This window comes from Falco cherrug, chromosome 3 (assembly GCF_023634085.1).
Source record: "Falco cherrug isolate bFalChe1 chromosome 3, bFalChe1.pri, whole genome shotgun sequence".
In the NCBI taxonomy this organism is placed as follows: Eukaryota; Metazoa; Chordata; class Aves; order Falconiformes; family Falconidae; genus Falco; species Falco cherrug.
The window spans coordinates 108,637,125-108,656,534 of NC_073699.1; the positions used below are offsets into that span (position 1 = coordinate 108,637,125).

General features: G+C 42.9%; 1 protein-coding gene across 4 annotated transcripts; it reads left to right on the plus strand.

Annotated features, from left to right (window-relative positions):
* Nucleotides 1–1,925: 1,925 nt before the first annotated feature.
* On the plus strand, nucleotides 1,926–19,175 carry LOC102059907 (cyclin-dependent kinase 11B). Of its 4 annotated transcripts, none has more exons than XM_055704922.1 (20): nucleotides 1,927–2,041; nucleotides 2,584–2,718; nucleotides 3,388–3,503; nucleotides 4,000–4,124; nucleotides 4,686–4,824; nucleotides 5,384–5,514; nucleotides 6,668–6,790; nucleotides 7,990–8,085; nucleotides 8,197–8,325; nucleotides 9,165–9,230; nucleotides 9,837–10,012; nucleotides 10,760–10,850; nucleotides 12,478–12,599; nucleotides 12,949–13,054; nucleotides 13,490–13,611; nucleotides 14,338–14,445; nucleotides 15,440–15,556; nucleotides 15,828–15,976; nucleotides 17,523–17,712; nucleotides 18,700–19,175. In XM_055704922.1, the coding sequence occupies exons 2-20, from the start codon at nucleotides 2,608–2,610 to the stop codon at nucleotides 18,790–18,792; spliced, it is 2,310 nt and encodes a 769-aa protein (XP_055560897.1). In that variant the 5' UTR covers nucleotides 1,927–2,041; nucleotides 2,584–2,607; the 3' UTR covers nucleotides 18,793–19,175. The 4 variants fall into 4 exon arrangements, with proteins under 4 accessions (XP_055560899.1, XP_055560900.1, XP_055560897.1 ...); XM_055704923.1 differs by having other exon boundaries at nucleotides 9,843–10,012; XM_055704924.1 differs by lacking the exon at nucleotides 6,668–6,790 and having other exon boundaries at nucleotides 1,926–2,041.
* The last annotated feature ends 235 nt before the right edge of the window (nucleotides 19,176–19,410 follow it).

The following is a 19,410-nucleotide window of genomic DNA, read 5'->3' on the forward strand; positions in this document are numbered from 1 at the left end:
GAAGAGAGGTGACTAAAGGGAGGAATGTTAACCATAAACTGAGGCTAATCTTTATTTCTGCTGCTCTTAAAAAGTTTTATTTTTTAAGGAAATTGTCTTCTGGTAGATCAACGATTAAAATTTATTGTTCCTTTCAAAAAAAATTCTGAAGTATTATTTTTGGCAAAAAAGCACATGCAGCTACAAAAACATTCAAATGGGCTTTTTGGTAACAAAATTAAATGAACCATCAAAATGAGCTGATTTTTTAATAATAATTTTAATAATTGCAGTGTGGCATTTAAAGCATGGATAAAGCGGTCTTAATGTCCAATAGGAAGTTACCAGTGGAGCTCCTGCAAAGTTTAAGCTCACGCTTACCTTTCCACATGTATTCTGGTAGCTTTAGTGAACTACTGCAAAGAGCAAAAAAATGTGTCCCAGGACACAGTCCCCCTGAAGAAGCCTGTCTTCTGTTTGAATAGCCTGTGCTTACTGTGGCTTCTGCTTACTTCGGGTGACACTCCCATATGTGACTGCTTCCTGGGGAATATTCCCCTAAAGATTGGAGTGGGAGGGAAATTTTTTTTTTTTTTAATCATTGTATATGTGATGTCTGTGGGTTTTTGTTTCTTTGTACTTCTACCACTTTTACAAAAGCTGTGGACTATGGGGTAGAGCTCTGTTTTTGGGTTTCCTTTTTTTTAAAAAAAAAAAGGTTGGGTGGGGTTTTTTGTAGTTATGCTTTCAAAAATCTTAAGTGTAGTGGTCAGAAGTAGTCTGGTTTGCATTGTGTTTCTATTGCTGGAAGACAGAAACAGAAGTGTCCGTCTGGTTGCCTAGCTCGGTTCTTATGTAAACCCCTTTATCAACTGAGTTTAATTTTAAAAGCTAGCAGGGTTTTGTCTTTTCTATTGCTGGAAAACTTTTTGTGAACCAAACAGGTGCGAGGAATTTGGTACTTGTAATTTCTGACACCTCTGAGCTTATTAGTGGTGGTTTAGCCCCACCGGGTTGGAGGCAGCGTGGTCCCCCTGTTTTCCTGGGAGTTTGTCTGCAGGGTGGTGATCTCGTGGACTTTTCCACACAGACTTCTTGGCCCTTGTTAGATTAAACAAACCGAACTCTTTCCTGTCCAGGGCAAGACTTTTCTTCCTCCAGTCATACCAGTAACTCTCCTTTGCCGTGGTTCTTGTTGGGGAAGCAAGGACCGAGGACCGTTTGTTCCGTGTTAAAATTTTATTGCGGTGTCACGCCCCAACTGCCCGCCTTTGCGTTGCTTTGTAAGGTGGCAGTGCGCTGGCCGGTTTATTCTGGAAAAGCTGGCTCCTGAAACACTCCGGGGTTCCTTTCAGCGACGTTGCTTCTGGCCGCCCCCCGGGCGCTGGCGCACTGCCCCAAGCCCAGCTCGGTGGGCGATTTGTTTCGACATTGGTCGCGCAGGGTCCTACAGGAACGGCACGTCCTCCTTGAAATGCCAAACCCTGAAATAACGTGGGGCCTGGCTGTGGAGCACAGACTTGCGGGAGCGAGGGGCTACTTGTGGCGGTCAGTGTCCCTAAAAGGGGTATTGCCTAGCGGGGGGGGGGGGGGATGGGATATGGGGGGGATGCACAAAGCCACCGTTCCCCCTGCGCTGTTGTGGCCGTGTCACTTCAACCTGCGCCGCGCCGGCTCCGCTTCTGCGGCCGATTCTCCGTCTCGGGGCTGCCCCCCCCCTCACCCCGCATCGCTGTCGGTCCCCCGCGGCGCCGCTGCCGTCACGTGACTGGCTCCGTGCCGGTGTAACGGGCGGGCGGGTCCCAGGGAGCAGCAACAACCCGGGGCTCACCCGCCATCCGGGGCGGCCCTGCGGCTGGCGGCTGGGCCGCGGCTCGGCCTCGCTGTTTGCCATCGGCCAGGCAGAGCGCGGCCGGTAATTCATGGATTAACGCCCGTCCCGCCGGGGATGGGTCCCGGCCCGGCCCCGCGCTAGCCGCCCGCTGACGTCATAAACCGGCGCGGCGGCGGAAGTGGCGCGTGAGGCCGGCGCTGCTCGTCCCAGGCTCCGGTAGCGGCGGCGGTGAGTGGGCCCGGCCGAGGGGGGGGGGGGAACCCGGCGGGGGCCGCCCTCCCCATGCCCCGCTCCCCGCTCTCCCTCAGCGCGGCGGCTCCCGGCGGCTCTCGGGGGCGGCGCGGGGCTGAGGGGAGCGGGGCAGGGGCGGGGCGGAGGCGCGGCCCCGGTGGCAGCGTCTGTGAGGGGAGCGGGGCCCGCAGGGCTGGGCCGGGGCGGGCGAGCGGGCCCGGGGGGGGGCCTGCGGGGCTGGGGGGGCCGGTCTGCGGGGCCCCTGGCGTGTCCGGCCGCCCTTGTCCCCCCCCGGCGGTGGGCCCCGGCCCCCTGTGCTGCCGGCGGGCGGCCCGTGGGGCTGGAGCGGGGCCCTGGGCCCGCAGCCGGGCTGTGTGCCCCCGGGGCGGGACAGGCCAGGCCAGGCCGCCCTCAGGGGAGTCCCGCTCCACTTTGCCTGGAGATGGTCTGTCGGGTGTTTGTCTGTATGTGAAAACGCATAAAAGATAACGTGGCTGCCATGGAATGTGTGGTTTCATTAATGCCCCATTCTTTTTCAGAGTTGTTGTTTTTTTGTAACTCAAATGGGTGATGAAAAGGATTCTTGGAAAGTGAAAACTTTAGATGAAATTCTTCAGGAAAAAAAACGAAGGAAGGAGCAAGAGGAGAAGGCAGAGATAAAACGCATGAAAAATGTAAGCTACCCTTCGGGAAGCGAGTATTTCTAATGAAACCTGAGGAGCTCCAGTGCTTATAGCCTCTTTTTCTGAGAATGAGACTGCCTGCCCTGCCCACGGCATTCCTCTGCGCTCTCACATGTGTCTTGTGTGTGGTGTGGTCTGTGATTCCAGAGTTTGACAAAAATACTGTGCTCTGCTGAGATCTCACTGGCCTGACGTTGCAGCCTGTGCTTTGTTTCATAGTTATTGGTTAGAAAAGGTAGAGAAATGGATGTAACCAGAAGCTGCAGTTAAGTAACAGCCTTTCAAAGATTTTATAAAAGAGTGGGCTTAAGTAATTGTGCTTGAGTAACTTCTGTGTTACTACTTGTTTTGTACAGCTGTATACATAGTAATATGCTTTTCGAAAAACAATAGTCAACAGATACTCCTTAATCGTGGTTTAATTTTGCTTAGTTACATTGAATTTACAAAAATTCAGCTCTAGTTGCAATCAAACTGCATTTGGCTGCTTACAGCTGTGAAATCTCTGCATCATAAGTTAGTGTGCCTTCCTGGTGCAACCAGTTGAGGATGGCTTTTGAGCCAGGAATGGAAGAGTTGAGTACTATTTACATTCTTTCGTTTTGTGACATAAAAATTAATTGCGTTTTGATTTCGCCCTTTCTTGTGTTTCCGTCGCAGTCAGATGATAGGGATTCAAAGCGGGATTCTCTTGAAGAGGGGGAGCTGAGAGATCATCGCATGGAAATAACAATCAGAAATTCACCTTACAGGAGGGAAGACTCTATGGAAGACAGGTGAGAATAACCTTGTTAGCTTAGGAAGAGTTACTGAACTGAACCTTCAGAATTACTGAGAAGAGGGTTTAAAAATACTTGAAAGGGAAAAGTTTAACTTCTTTAGCCTGCAGATGTGTCATCTGCTGGAAGAGCATGTTGAGGGTATTGGTTAAGGCTTAACAGTGTTCTGGTTTTGCTCGCTACCTAGGAATAAACCACTTTGCTCAAGATGCAGTTAAAGCAGGCCTGCTAAGTTCTCTTCGATGCTTAATTCATCCTCGGTTTGCTTGTGTATTACAAGCATTTATAATAATAGCTCTCATCTGCGTGACTGTGATTTTCTGTAATGTGCTGTTACTGGCTTGTTTCAGGGGTAATATGGAAATGAGGTTTAATCTAAATAAAATAGGAAAAAAAGCATTCTTTTCAAAGTGGAGAAAAGAGGAAGTAACACACGGGTTGTTTGACAGTACACGTAACCTTCCTGAGTTTCTTCATTTGTCTTGTATTTTAGAGGAGAAGAAGATGATTCCTTGGCTATAAAACCACCACAGCAAATGTCACGGAAAGAAAAAACCCATCACAGAAAAGATGAGAAGAGGAAAGAGAAACGTAGACATCGTAGTCATTCAGCAGAAGGTGGTTGTTACTACATTTGAGTAACATTTCTGGTAGCTTCTCAAGGTGAAGCCCAATGTAGAGAGTGAAATAATACCTGTGGACTAAAGAAAACGTGTCAGGTGGATCAGACAGAGAAATGGAAACTTTTGTTACTTCTTTGATTATGTTTAATGCCCTTACGGGAATGACAAGGGTGTATATGTGTTCGAGAGGACAGTGATTACTTTGGGACAGGGACACAAAATCTACTTTTACTCTTTGAAGTCTGTTAAGTGTACTGGCTTCACTGAGTGGGTGGGCTGAGCTATGATCTTTGTACCTGACTGTAAGGGAAAAAATACCCTTTCTAGAAACATTCATGTTGTATTCCTGTTGCTAACAGCCTTTTTCTATTTTAAGGCAAGTATTTGTGTAAGATGTTATGATTCTTTAATTTTCCAACACCCTTTCAGATCAGAATTTTTCCGTTAAGAAAATATTAGAGAACATGAAAATAGGTTACCTTTCTAATTTTGCTTTTTAAAAATAGGAGCACTAAGTATTTTGAAGAGTAACACTCCAAAATTTTTGTTTGTTTAGGGAAACATGCCAGAGTGAAAGAGAAAGAACGGGAACATGAGCGTAGGAAGAGACATAGAGAAGAGCAGGATAAAGCCCGTCGTGAATGGGAAAGACAGAAACGGAGAGAAATGGCAAGGGAGCATTCCAGGAGGGAGAGGTACATCCATGCCTCCCTCCTCTGTGACAAACCAGCAGAGATGAACAGCTTCCTCCTCTTAAGTCTCTCTAACCTTTCATTGTTCTGAAATGATAAAAAAATTCAGAGCAGAAGCTTATAAGGTCTGATGCCAGTGCCACGTTCCTATGAATGTGTTGTCTAACAAAAATTTGTTCTTGACTTGAATTACCTTTGTAAGTGGCTTCATTGCAACAGATACTTCTAGGTGATTTAATTGCCAGTGTTTTACTATTAATGAAGAAAAAAAAAAAAAGGGTGAACCAGATTTGCATAGTATCGGGATTTATTAACTGAATTTGTTTAATTTCTGTTTAAATCCTGATAAATGTGCAGAAGCTTGTGTGTTTTAGAGCTCGTCGTCTTTGTCTTTGAAATGCCGATCAGCTGGAAAGCTATGTCTGTTTTTGATGTGCAGTCGTGGTATTGTTGCTGATGAAAGGGAATGGCCCTATAGTTTGTTGCAGCAGAACAGTTTTCCTTTACTTCATAAGCTGAATGTGTAGAGTCTGTAACGTAACAAAAACTAATTCTTTCCTAGAGATCGTCTGGAGCAACTTGAACGAGAACGAGAGAGAAAAATCAGAGAGCAGCAAAAAGAACAAAGGGAGCAAAAAGAACGAGAAAGGCGAGCTGAAGAAAGGCGTAAGGAGCGGGAAGCCAGAAGAGAAGGTAACTGTCTCTGTGTAAATGTTGTTTGGGCTCGCTATCTGCTGACACAGTGGTGGTATGGAGATACAGAAAGCGTACTTGGGTCAGTGCCAGAATGTAAAAAAAATGAAAGGGTGGGACGACGACTTCTATGTCCAGAGGGAAAAAACCCAAATCTGTTAAGTTGTACGCAGGGAAATAAAACAATGTCATATGCCTTAAATGTCATGGCATATAAATTAGTCACTAAGTCTTTCTTTGCCTCTCTCCATTAGTCTGGTTTCCTATAGAAACAAGATTCATGTAGTTGACATTGTCTCTGTGTGCGTGTGAGTGTATCCCTCATGATCCCTGTTGCTTCTGAACTCTTTGGCTGAGTCTAACACAATTTCATAGAGATTGAAGTCTCAAAATAAAATGTTTTAAGGATTTGGGGAAATAAATTGCAAAGGCAGGGAGAGACATCGTGGAAATGCTCCAGCCATGAAAAAGACTGTAGTGGGAATCAAGCGGGGAAGATAGGCAACTTAAATTTAAACTAACTTCTGCACATGAACCCTCAGGTTGCATAGCATATCAGATACTTGCAATCTTAAGTTCAGATCACTTTTGGTTAAAGGATCTCTGTCAGAGGTAAAAATCAGGGCCCATTCGTGTGATCAGGCGAGGAATATTGTTCAAGAGTAGCAGAAGCCACCATATTTATAGCTGTTCTTTCTAGTTCAGCTCATACCAAACAGCTCCTTTTTGTCTATCCTAGCCTTTCATTTTAGTTACTTTTGTTGCTCTAAATGTTCTGTCAGCTCCTTCTAAACCTGATCTGGTTTTATTCTTTTATCTATCTTCCTGGTCTGTCTGCTTCTCTCTCTCTCTCTGGCATTGAAGCCTTAGTTTCAGGCTGTTTACTGTGGAATATGTAGGGCATCTTGCTTCTGTTTCCCAAGTGTGGCAGCACCTTTCTCAAAGTAGTACAAGCCCGTTTTTTATTATGTACGAGGCAAATTGTAGTCCTTTATTCTCCTAGGTACAGTTAGGTTCCACTTCCACTCTTCCCTACTACCCTCTAGTTTGTAAGGAAAACCGAAAATATGCAAAGCAGATGTTTGTGGCAGGCAGAAGTATTCTAATTAGGGCAGGGAGCTGTAACAATTTCTTCCGATTTTGTTTTCACTAGTTTCTGCACACCATAGAACAGTGAGGGAAGAATATGGAGACAAAGTAAAAATGAGACCCTGGAGTCGCAGCCCATTACGACAGCAGAGGGACAAGCTTGAGCAAGGAGAGAGCAGGAAACCAGGTAGCATTTGCCACTTTACAATGTCTTTGCCTGGGGGCTAGGAGGAGCTGCTCTGGGGTAGTGTCTTAATTTTTAGTGGTAAACATATATCCCTGGTACTCTTGTTGAAAGTGTTATATCTTCAGCCATATGTGTAATAGTATATTCAGCCATAGCGGCATAACCCTGGAGTATTCATCAATATGTACATACTTATGGTTTTCTAAAGCAATGCTGTTTTTTCCGGTAATTGTGCAAGTGACAAATAGAATTAATCTTTCCTTTGCAGTAGGAGGAGTGGTAATTTTAAAAGTTTCTAAGTGAGTTACTTCATTCAGTGATGAAAAAAGCAGCTGACTGAATTTTTACATTTTGCTACTTTAATGCCCTCACAGATTAAAAAGGGATTCTTTACACTAGCTCCAGCTGGATTTATTCTTAGGAACTAAGTTAGCTTGAAAGGTTACCTTACAGGGATCAATCTAGTTTAAGCATCACTGATACTGTCATCTTGTAGAAGAAAATAAATACTCAAGGCAGTATTGTGGTGAGATGGTGAATTTTGTTTTCTAAGCCTGAAAACGGTCCTTCCCGTGCCTACAAGGTCCTAACCACGAGTAGAGAATTCACACAATCAATGTAAAAGCAGTTAAAGAAAAGCTCTGGCTGCCTTATTAATGTGTGTGGCTGTAAAAACAAGCATAACTATTTCAAGTAAGCTGATTGCAGAATGTAATCAGCTGAAATTCCAGGTGGAGGCAGGCACTAAGTCCTTCAAAGCGACTGTCTTAATTGATTAACGGTTCTTTGCATGTGCTAGTTCATGGTCATCCAGAGGGACTGCGTTAGAATAGTAAGCGCTGTATGTACACATGATAGTGAGGCTGTGTCGTGGCGATACTTGTTACCATGATACTTTTTTTTTTTTAAATTAATATTAGAGGGGCTTAGGCATATATCATGCTTAAAAAGAAAAGGTTAATATTCCACCGTTTTGGCTGTTGATCCTGCACCACTGCAGTTCAGAAAAACTGTCTGTCTTTCGAGCAGAGTGAAGTGGTTTTTTTTTCAGTAACATGGAAACAGTGTTACATACGGAATGTTCAGCACCAATCTGATGGCCAGGTGAAGTGAAGCAGTTACCTGGGCGTTCAGAGTCATTTATGAGTAGAAGTCATACTCAGTCAGCACCCTGTTTTTAATTTTTGTGGTCTTAACAGTCAAAGAAGAGAAACCAGAAGAGAGAGATCCTCTTTCAGACCTGCAAGACATCAGCGACAGTGAGAGAAAAACCAGCTCGGCAGAGTCCTCATCAGGTGATTAAGTGGAATTTAGTAGATGTAATTAATTGTACGGTTGTCTGTTGAGGAAACACTGTTGTTGGAGCGTGTGCCTACTTAGTTCTGTGTTTGATTGTTCCTGAACAGAATCTGGATCAGGCTCGGAAGAGGAGGAGGAAGAGTCTAGCAGTGAAGGTTCTGAGGAAGAGGGAGAGGAAGAGGAGGAGGAGGAGGAGACGGGGAGCAATTCTGAGGAAGTGTCTGAGCAGTCAGCTGGTGAGTCTGGTCCTAAAGCAGGGCCTAGAACGGTGTGTTGCGATTTTCTTTGTTTCTCATTCTGTATTGTTTTATTTGAACATTCTCCTTTTCTCTTAGTCTAGGATAGGCTGAGACCTCACAGGTCAAGATAACTAAAAAGAAAAAAAACAAGTACAAGTCATATTCTGTCCTTTTATATAGAGGTAATACCCATTATTCGTCTAAGATGCCAGATTAGAAAACTGAAAGCCATTTTTGTCTTCCTAAATGGTGTAAGGCTAACAGTTTAAGTCATTCCATAACATAACAAATATTCTGTAGAGAACAATTCTGCACTGATTTGGGGGGCGTGTGTGTGAAATACAAATGTATCTGTCATTTTGAATTATTTTCAGTTGCAAATTTCAGGGGTTTTTTTTCATGCCAGTACAAGTAAATGTATGTCAGAAAGGGTTAGTAAAAACATATACTTACAGCTGTTCTAATTAGTAAAGGAAAGGCGCAAAAGCATGCTTTGATGGCTGGGTGGTGTTTTTTTTAAAAAATCAATTATAGTTAATAAGCATAACTTCAATTATGAACAGATAGTCATATGTTTCCCGACTTAATTTATTCACCTGCCCCCATCCCCAAATTCCAGATAATTGGTAAGAATCGTGTTCCCTGCTGGAAGCTGAAAGGTGCAGTTTTGAATTAGGGGAAGCATTTGCTTTCTAACCGAAACAAGGTCACTAACTAGATAGTGAAGAAGGTAAAGAAGGCCTGGCAAGTTAGAAAAGCATTTCCGTAGTGATCTGCCTGACAACGGACTGCAGGAATGTTGACTTTGTACAGCTGAACTTGATTCTGTTTTGCAGAAGAGGTGAGCGAAGAAGAAATGAGTGAAGAGGAGGAACGGGAGAATGGAAACCACATCCCAGTTGGTACAATGCAAATACTGAATATTTAAAGAAGTGTTTGGCTGAATTTTTGCAGCCTAATAAATCTGTTTCTCAAATATTTAAAAATATTTTAAAAGTATTTCTTGTGGCAATTTTGCCATCATTCTAAAATACCCCATATTTGGCATTTTGGGGCCATTCTCATGTCAGAATCAGAAATTCCTTGATGTCTGTTCCAAGGTCTATGTTTAGAGGAAATCAGATGCTAGTCGAACAAGCCGATGTTTCCTTCTTTTTCATTTTGGGTCTCTTATCCTGTCCTCTCCTCAAAAACTTTGCAATCAGAATGAGATCTTCTGGGTCACTTTCCCCTTTCATTCTGTTAGGGTAAAGATTTATTTTTCTGACATGCGATATTTAATGCTGGAGATTGTATGTACACGACTGTAAACCGGTTCTTGACAGCATCATCTGTGCAAGGAGGAGGAATCGGGCTTCTCGTTGGTCTGTACTGACACAGTACCGTAAGCTGTGTGAGCTGCACACCCGCCTCCTGTAGTGCTCAGGCTTTCCCTACCCTTTGTCTAAAGCTGAACTTCCTTGTTCCAAACGGCTCCCTCTTTCCGTGACTGATTCTGACTTTTAAAGTTACAGAGTCGAGGTTTGACCGAGATTCGGCGGGAAGCGAAGTAGAAGAGGAGGAAGTGGGGGAGGGCACCCCTCATTCCAATGCCATGACGGAAGGGGACTATATTCCTGACTCACCAGCCTCCTCCCCCATTGAACTGAAGCAAGAGCTGCCCAAGTACCTTCCTGCACTTCAGGTAGAGGATCGCTTAAAGGATCCTTGGGAATACCATGGGCGCACAGATTTCCCTAGCGGCTTGCTTAACATCGTGAACACGCATTTGAGCATGAGGGAGTATATGGGCAGAATACACTTTGCTGACTCGGCGTCACAAAATTACACATTTATGTGTGAAATGCTGCTGTCTTGCGTTTGATGAGGCAAAAATGTGTGCACGGAGCACACATCTTTTAGATACAGAGGATGTCATAATACATTTGATACTCTGGTATCTTGGTATTGCTGTCTGAAGATACGTACTTGTGAGAGAAAAGTTCTGTTAACGTGCATAGAAACTGGTGGGGGGTTATTCTTTTTGTAGCCAATGGAAAAGTGTAGAAATATGAAGAGGAAGCGTATTTTTGTTAATTGAACTATGTGAAAGTATCAGTCTAAGGTGCTGAGTTGCCACCTTTGCCGTTGTGGCAGAAATCTCTTTACTCTATGCAAAAGGGAACGAGTGAAGACTTAACGAAATAATGGAGTTAGGCTACTAAAACACAGACAATGTCCAGGATTCCTTTAGAGATCCAAGTAGGAAAAAAAAACCAAACTACCAAAGATACCATTCTCACGTGGCGTAGCCGTATTGTTGAATTTGTTTGGTAAATTTTAATTATCCCTGTGAAGTTGCTGAGGTTTACCATATGTCTTCTCAGAAACAAGCAGCGAAACCCTCCCCCAGATGCTGGAGAAGTAAATGTCCGTCTGTCTGTTTTTTCAGGGGTGTCGTAGCGTGGAGGAATTTCAGTGTCTGAACAGGATTGAAGAAGGAACGTACGGTGTAGTGTACAGAGCGAAAGACAAGAAGACTGGTTAGTATAAGTGGTAGCCGATTATTATCTTCACTGTATTTAAGGCTGCAGTTGTATGCGAATTCTGGGTCTGAGTTTTTCATTGATGAACAAAAATCTGTCTAAAATACTTCCTTCTTTACGAAGAATAATTCTGCTTTTTTGTAGGGGGTGGGCTTTGACATAGGGCTTCACTTGCAGCTCTTGGTGTTCAGCAGTAATCCCTATATTGGCTGTGCTGGTGGAGAACAATTAAAACACTTTCAGTTTTTGGCTCCAAAGGCAGTTACTTCTGGCTCGAGATCTGCTGTAGGTAGTTACCAGGTTGGAAGTTTTCAAAACTTGATATAAACATTCCACCAGGCGTCACTGTAAGCGCAACTCCTGATTAAAGCAGCGGTTGGTGTGCAGTGAGTCTATACTGCAGTGTTTTGTTGTAGAAAGAAATGTCGGTCATCATTTTTAAAGCTCCTTCTCAAGTGTATTTATCTTTTTAAAACTTGGTCTCTTTGCTTATCTGGTTTGTAACGGCAAGCGTCTTGAAGAAATTACTGCATTTTCTACGAGTGGTGCAAGAGCCAACCATCAGGTCGTTTATATGTTCTTCTTCCACGGCGATTCCTCAAGTTAAAGAAATATTTGGTAGTTTAACAAAAATAGTGATATTACTGCAGCACACTTTTTTTTTTTTTTTTCCTGGAAAAAGAGAAGGTACAGCAAGATACGATCTGCTCTTTTGGCTCTGACCTTGGTTTCCCTGTAGTGTTGCCGTCACTAGTGATGCATTCCTTTTTAGCAAGCTGGTCATTTTCAAGGCGAACTGTAACGCAGTAAATTAAATATCTGCAATTTTAAATTGAGTTGGCAGATGGTGAAGAGAGCTTGTAAAAAGAACTATGCTCCAAAGCAGACCTTGACAGAAAATAGAGTTATTCTCAGGTTCCAACTGACAAGCTGTGATTTTGGTGACAGGTTTAAAGTTCTGGATGCCTTGGCTCCTCTCTTTATTTTAGAATAATGTGCCCAGTTGTCTCCTGTGGCGAGTGGAAGTATACAGCTGGCGTCGTGCTCTCTCTGAGTTCACTTGTTTACTCAACAACTACCATGAGCTCATTTTCCTTTTCCTTCTCTGTCTTGGGGCCCACTCTGAGAATGACGTAACCATTATTCTCCACAATATCTTCCAAACCCAGATGTATTTAAATCATTCCCTTCAGTAATGTTTTAAATGGCGTCTTGGTTTCCAGTCGGGTCTTTAAACAGAGGTAAATTGCGTTTGAGGCATTCCTGTCTGCTGTTTTACCTGCCCAGCTGTGGCGAGGGGGTTAGAGTTAAATGCATTTTTCTTTAGTTTCTTTCCAGAGGAGTTATACTGGGATACACTGAAATTCATGGTGCAGCTTTTGGATTGTTGTTTTGGATTTCCTTCTTTAAACTTGGCGATCTTGTGGTGGTGGTGGTGGTGTTTTTTGGCTTTACTTTATTAATGTGAGACTGGTGCTTTTCTTGGTTCAACATAACGTCTTGAATAATGGTGTCCATTCAAATAAATTAGTGACAGAACACCGGGGGACCTCTTCACGTGCATTTTATTTTATCTCCCATATGTGTGATGGGAGATCTGGAGTTAATTCTGTTTTCTTTGCAGATGAAATTGTGGCTCTGAAGCGACTGAAAATGGAAAAGGAAAAGGAAGGCTTTCCCATTACTTCTCTGAGAGAAATAAATACTATTCTGAAAGCACAACATCTAAATATTGTCACTGTCAGAGTAAGGCCACAGTCTTCTATTTCAGACGTATTTTTGTTCTTGAAATATTGCCTCTTGGCTTTTAGAATGCCTTATGAAAATGTTAGCATTCGTAGCAGAGCTTGTTTCTGTAAACAGCTGTATACTACCCATAAAACTATACAGACATTACCTGTCTCCACATAATCTCATGTTTTGCAAAAATGAGCTGTTTGTTGGGGGTATTTTATAGAATAAAGATATTTTTCTATGGATTTTATGACCCATGGCAGGCGCCACTTATCCTTTAGCCAGTAGATTTCTAAAATGCATTTTTGCATGCTTTTTTAATACCGTGTGCTTGTTTTGATCATTTGTTTCTGTGTTTTAGGAGATTGTTGTAGGTAGCAATATGGATAAAATCTATATCGTAATGAACTACGTAGAACACGATCTCAAGAGTCTGATGGAAACAATGAAGCAACCGTTTCTACCAGGTACTGTTTGCCATAGTCTCTTACAGATCTCAGAACTGCAAAGCTGGCCAAGACAGAGCTCGGTGTCTTCGGGCTGTAGTGATGTCAGAGAACTGGTTTTGTTCGGTGACGTGTATTGCCTTGGGACGTCCTTTGCGTGTTCTTTGGAACAGAGACTTCACTGCTTTTTCTCTGTTCAGTCTGACTTTTTGAGAGGTGTTAATTTCTGAGCGTTACTCGGATGCATTCCAGCTATCCAAATTAATTTTGCTTTATCGGCAGCTCTGTGGGTCTAACTGCTCTCGTTTTGTGACATGTTTTTATGGTGCAGTCTGTCCCCTGCTTTTAAGTTGACATCCCTTTCTTCCCCCTGCCCCTTTCTGGATTCTCCAAACAAAAAAAAATTATTAAAGATTTATTCTCTTAAATGCATTTGGCTTCTTTTTATCGTTTCAGGTGAAGTGAAAACCTTGATGATTCAGTTACTGCGAGGAGTTAAGCATCTTCACGACAACTGGATACTTCACCGAGACTTGAAAACGTCTAACCTGTTGCTCAGTCATTCAGGCATTTTAAAAGTAAGAATTACATGAAATTTACTTATGAAAAAGTTTGGATTGCAGAATTGCACTTGCCTTACAGCTGTGCCAGGAGCTCGATGGAACGTTCTGCTGCAGCTGTAAGGTTTATGCTAGGATGTGATCTGTAAGGGTGGGCTAGTGGATACTGAATTCCTTACAGCGGGACTGCACTGAGCAGTGTTCTCTTCTTGGTGGTGCAGCAAACCAGAAGCGTGACAGTGGCATTTACTTTTTCTGTATCAGCCTCACAATGTTTGAACCGGGATTGTTGCTCTTTCAACCTGAGAGATTGTGAGGCTTAATGGAGAATATAAATCTCTGTGGTATCGCTGAACTGTGCAGTTACTGGTGGAGGTGGAGATTTTCTTTACAAAGAAAAAGTCTTTGAAGTTGCACGCTTTAAAAATCTCACCTTTCACTGACAACTGCAAAGTTGAAGTCAGCTTCTGCTGTTGTTGGGCTTTATTTTCCCCCTGCCCTATAAACTTTCTGTCAAGGTGATCAATAATGGGAGCTCGTTACTTGGCCTCAAGAAGTCAAAAAAACACATTTTTCCCTTCAGTGGGAAACCAAAGGCAGGCCCACGAGAAACGGCGTGCTCCACGTGGCTGTTGTTGAAGGTGGAAGCCATGCGATAGCCAGCGTGGCCCACGCGTGTCGGCACTGACAGCGAACGGTGTGGTCAACGTTGGGAATATTGCTCGTTGCCAATTTTTCATTTAGGTTGGAGATTTTGGACTCGCCCGAGAATATGGATCCCCGCTGAAGCCTTACACGCCCGTGGTGGTGACGCTTTGGTACAGGGCTCCAGAGCTGTTGCTTGGAGCTAAGGTATGTTTCTCCTTGTTCCTCTGGCTGCTGGAGGAATGACTCTCCACACTAACCTGTATGAGTATGCTTGATTCTCTTGTTTTGATTTAGAGATGGAAATTCTGAACCTTCAGCATGATCTTTTCTAGTAACACAGCTAAAAAGGTCCCGTCTTCCACAGAGGGAAGGTGGGTGGGTGATGGATCAAGTGTTTCTCCTTTGGGATGCTGATGTGGTAGTGCCACTGCACTTCTCACGGATAAGTGCAAACTGTCACTGTCATCTTAGGCAGCTGGATTTTTCTTTTAACCTTAGTCAAAAATTTGTGACATCTGAGAGCAGAACAAGGTACGAGCAGAACAAGGTACTAGCAACACTCTGGCAACGTTCCCTACTGGTTACTTGTTTCCTAACTGAAATCTGGATGCAATCAGGAGCATTCTGTAGGGCTCCAGTGACAAGAACCATGCCAGTAAAAAAATGCTGCACTACCACCAAAAAAATGGCTGCAAAAGTGAAAGAAGCCCTATGCTATCTTTCAAAGGTGTTCTTGGAGCAGCAGTGGCTACATTTAAGAAAAGAGGTGTGCCGTGGAGAGCAGGTTTGGTACCCATAACCTGAGATTATTGTTGTAGCAAAAGAAGGGCCAAGGATCTGTGTGAAAGAGAGTGCAAGGTCGAGTGCTTTGCTAGTTCGTGCTGCTCTGTGAGTGAAAAAGAATGGCAGCGTTGTGGAGGCTTCGTTTCATCCTGTAGTATTTGTGTGTATGGGTATTACTCGTCATTCACAGCAATTTTAACTTCTAAATAAATACAGTTGAGACCTTGGGTGTTGGAGTGATCAGATGTGTTCTGTTCAGAATGGTAGAATCCTTAAAAAAAAAAAAACTTAAACACAAACCAAACCCTCAAATAAAACCCCAAACTGGAAGAACAACACACCCCATGCCCACCTCCCCCAGACAACTCAGTGTGAGTATCTTACTGGTTCTATAAGGTATATTTCTTCTTTTCAGGAATATTCGACGGCGATAGACATGTGGTCCGTAGGGTGTATATTTGGAGAGCTGCTAACGCAGAAACCGCTGTTCCCAGGGAAGTCAGAAATTGACCAGATTAACAAAGTTTTTAAGGTAATATTTTTAACACCTTTGGATTCTGACTGGTTTTAAAGCCAGGTAATTAGAGCAGTAAGAAACTGAAAGCGCTTGTTGCTCTTTGACAGAGATTCAGCCTTAATAAAGGGCTTACTACTCTTGTTTTACAATACTTACAGTAGGCTAAGACCATGATTTGTGTTTTGTCTGTTTTCTCAGTGCTTACCAACTCCTGTAGCTACATAATGAGTAAGCAGAAGAGTTACGCTCTAGAATGAGTTTATTAAGGAGATGTTTTAATTTACAGGATCTGGGTACTCCGAGCGAAAAAATCTGGCCTGGTTACAATGAGCTGCCAGCAGTAAAGAAGATGACGTTCACGGAATATCCCTATAACAACCTACGCAAGAGATTTGGAGCCCTCCTCTCTGATCAGGGGTTTGATCTGATGAACAAGTAGGTGCTAGCTGCGCGCCTGTCCCTGGAAAAGCTGTTCACATGCTGTGGTACTGGTGGAAAATGACGTGTAGTGAAGCATGGTATTTCAGTGCATTTAACCTGGTCAAGACATGCCTGATGCCTTTGAAGTTTCTGTGACATTCCTTGCAATGCTATTCCTCACTCTCCCAACAGCTTTATTCAGTGTGCCATGCTCTTAACACCTGCTGTTAAACCTCAGTCCAAGGTTGTTCTCGCACACCTATATCCAAGAAGAACAAAAAAGGTTTTAGTAGTAGTTTTAGCTCATTCATGTCATGTGTAATTACGTGGCGAGTCAGCTATCGTGTTCTGCTGATGGATCTTATTAAAACAATTAAATTACAATTGAAAAAAGTAGTATATTCTAGAGATCATATTAAAGAATTAGGAAAACAGCAATCTTGGAGGTTTTCCTAGGTTTTCGAAGTTTGCAAGCTCGGTCACATTGGATGTTCTGGCAGTCCTTTTAACTAACTCTGCTGGTGAATTCTGATCGCATTCCGATTAATTTTTCTTTAGAAGGTGGACAGTGGCTTTGAGAGATTTTTGTTCCCCTCCCTCCCCTAATATTTCCTTTAAATTTTGTGACATGAAGTAGGGGAAAGTGAATTTCGGATCTTACTTAGAACTTGTCTCTGTTAAAAAAATCTAAATTAAAAAAAAAATACTTAAAAAAAAAAAATTCAAGTCTTTCTAATTTTTAACAGTTATGCTGCTCCAGATTTTTGAGTGAGTTGTGAATAATTTATTGGAAGTTAGGTCCAAGCATAACTTGTCTTAATAAACATAGATATCGCATCAGTGTCATCTACTTAATTGCTTTGGTTATGACAGGGCTATCGGGCCTTTGTTATTTTGGGTAACAACAACAATACTGTAGTATTCGTGTAGGTCTGGAACTTGCAAAAACGCATGAGTAAGTGTACGTTGGTCAGTGGAACTCGTTACATGCACAAATCTTGGATATACAAATGTTTATGTAGTCAGGGCTCAATACTGTTTGGTAGGATGGACAGTACAGGAAAACGTATTTCTGTATTGTGAAAGGTTTAAAATAATGAAATACAGGTTGTGCAGGTAAGTTACACTATATCCCAGTATTTTGCAGTGTATCAATGTAATCTAAGTTGTCCTCTCTAAAAAGCAAAACAGCATTGTAAAATACTTTAATTGACCCGTCCTGGGCTGCCTTCTGAGCTGTATCTGACTACCCCGGGGTTCTGAGGTACCTAATGATGCCGCTGAACAGATCCCTACAAAAGCACCTTTTGAGATGTAGTTCCAGCTGCGGTTCCTTTAATTAATTACAGGTTCATGTAGGAAGCATGCTTTTCAAATCAGCTAGCTGTGTTAGCTTGCCCAGATGTCAGCAGTCGTACCCATTAATAGAAATCTTTGTTAAAAGTCAAAAAATTCTGCATTGCATTTCTGAAGAATGTATAATTCTGGGACTAAAACTTCTCTTCTTTCTGCCCCTGTCTCTTTCCTTCCCTACTTCACTGTCTTCCTAAATTCTTCTCAGCTTTCTGACCTACTACCCAGCCAGAAGAATTACTGCCGAAGATGGTTTGAAGCATGAGTATTTCCGAGAGACTCCCCTGCCGATTGACCCCTCCATGTTTCCCACCTGGCCAGCGAAAAGTGAACAACAAAGGGTGAAACGTGGCACCAGCCCGCGACCACCCGAGGGGGGCCTTGGCTACAGTCAGTTGGTGAGCACAGCTCGTGTTCTCGGACGGGTCCAAAGCCTGGGTTTGGCAAAGCTCATGTAGGTGGCATCTGTTAAGTCTTCTGGGGCTTGGAAAAAAAGACACGCTGGAAGTCCAGCTTTCCCTCTTCCCTTTGCAAAGGGCAGGGCCAGTTACCGGTGCATTCCCAGAATCACCATTTCCGTACATAACCTGAGAAGGAAATGATGCCTGGTTTTACCACAGTGCAGAACACTTTTTCTGTCGGAAGCGTACGTTGTTTTACACTTTCAGCTACACTTTTCAAAGCTGCATTATTTATTTTTGCAAAAATCCAACGCCGGGTAAAGTTACGTGCATCTTGTGGCTAGGAACAGTCTCCTTTTCCCAGGATTTGGAGAGGAATTCCCAGAAAGGCAAGGCTGGTGTTCCTTCTGGCCGTGGGGCTTGTGCTGCCCGTTTTGATGAAAAGCCAGCTGCAAAAGATGCCCTTGGAAGTACAGCATGTTACAGTCCCAGGTGCCTTAATTGTGTCAGCCTTGTAGCGCTATCTCCGTGTCTCAGCGTAGCCGGAAGGCACTGCGCCCTATTGAACAGATGAAGTAGCCTTTAAGGTTTATTTAGCCTTGATTATTCAGGGTATAGAAATTAACACCGAGGGTACACAGAGTGTGTTTCATCAGACACTCACTAGTTGTACCTCACACTTATACAGTGTGTGCCACGTTATTTTTTCGTTTCACATGTGCAGTCCAGGTATACAAAGGGGGAATACACTTGAGAGACCTTCAGAAAAGAGAACTTTTGAAATAGCAATATTTAAAGGTCACTAATAATGCTCTGCATCAGCCTTAGCTAATGATACAATGAAATCAAACGTTTGTTTTTCATCTCCTAGAGATACTTTATTTTCTTGTTGTTGTTTTAATTTTTGTGTTGGAGAAGTAAACGCATCTGCTTTTACTTCTATCAGACACTGGCTGACAAATGAATTGTGATTGGTTTTCACAGGGTGACGATGATTTGAAAGACACGGGTTTTCATCTGACCACCACAAATCAAGGAGCATCTGCTGCAGGACCTGGTTTCAGCCTCAAGTTTTAAACTCAACATGAAAGAGGGGGAGGAGGAGGAAAAAAAAAAAAAAGAGAGGAAAAAAAAAAAAAAAAAAGGAACTGTTCGTGTGAGTGGATTTCTGAGTGCCCCAGTTCTGTTCTTCACGTCAGGGAGACTAGATGTTTTTCACAGGCAAAAAGTCAAATGTCATCACAGATTCAAAGGCAAGATCTTGCTGGGTGTGGAGGATAACTGCTGCATTCCATTAGAGGACTGGAATTAACCTGAAAAGCCAAGGATCATTACAAAATTTGACAAAGGAAAACTTGAAGTACAATCCTGGAACAGTTCTCCTGTTTTATTTTTTAGGGTTTGGTTTGTTTTGTTTCCTTGTAAATTTGTAGAATTAAAATACATTTTTATTTGTTTAACAGTGTGAAGGATTTCATTTCTTCACATGCAGGAAACTTGGATGTTGGTGGCATTAAGTCTTCTAGAGTGGAAACTTATTCCCCCCAATCTCTGCTGGCACTATTACAGCATATTGTCAGCCTGGACAAACTTTTTTTTAAAAAAAGTAGTAAATTGTTTGTGTCTGAATATAGTTAGGGCAAAAACTGTAACAGTTCTGATGTTTCTTTCCTGTTGCGTGCCTTGCAGAGAGCT

What these genes read in the sequence shown, in the direction of transcription:
- LOC102059907 (XM_055704922.1), top strand. Translation starts at nt 2,608, where the DNA reads ATGGGTGATGAAAAGGATTCTTGGAAAGTGAAAACTTTAGATGAAATT. An exon ending in GCGGGAAGCCAGAAGAGAAG is followed by an intron (nt 5,515 to 6,667) that starts GTAACTGTCTCT and finishes TGTTTTCACTAG; the next exon opens with TTTCTGCACACCATAGAACA. An exon ending in AGTGTCTGAGCAGTCAGCTG is followed by an intron (nt 8,326 to 9,164) that starts GTGAGTCTGGTC and finishes TCTGTTTTGCAG; the next exon opens with AAGAGGTGAGCGAAGAAGAA.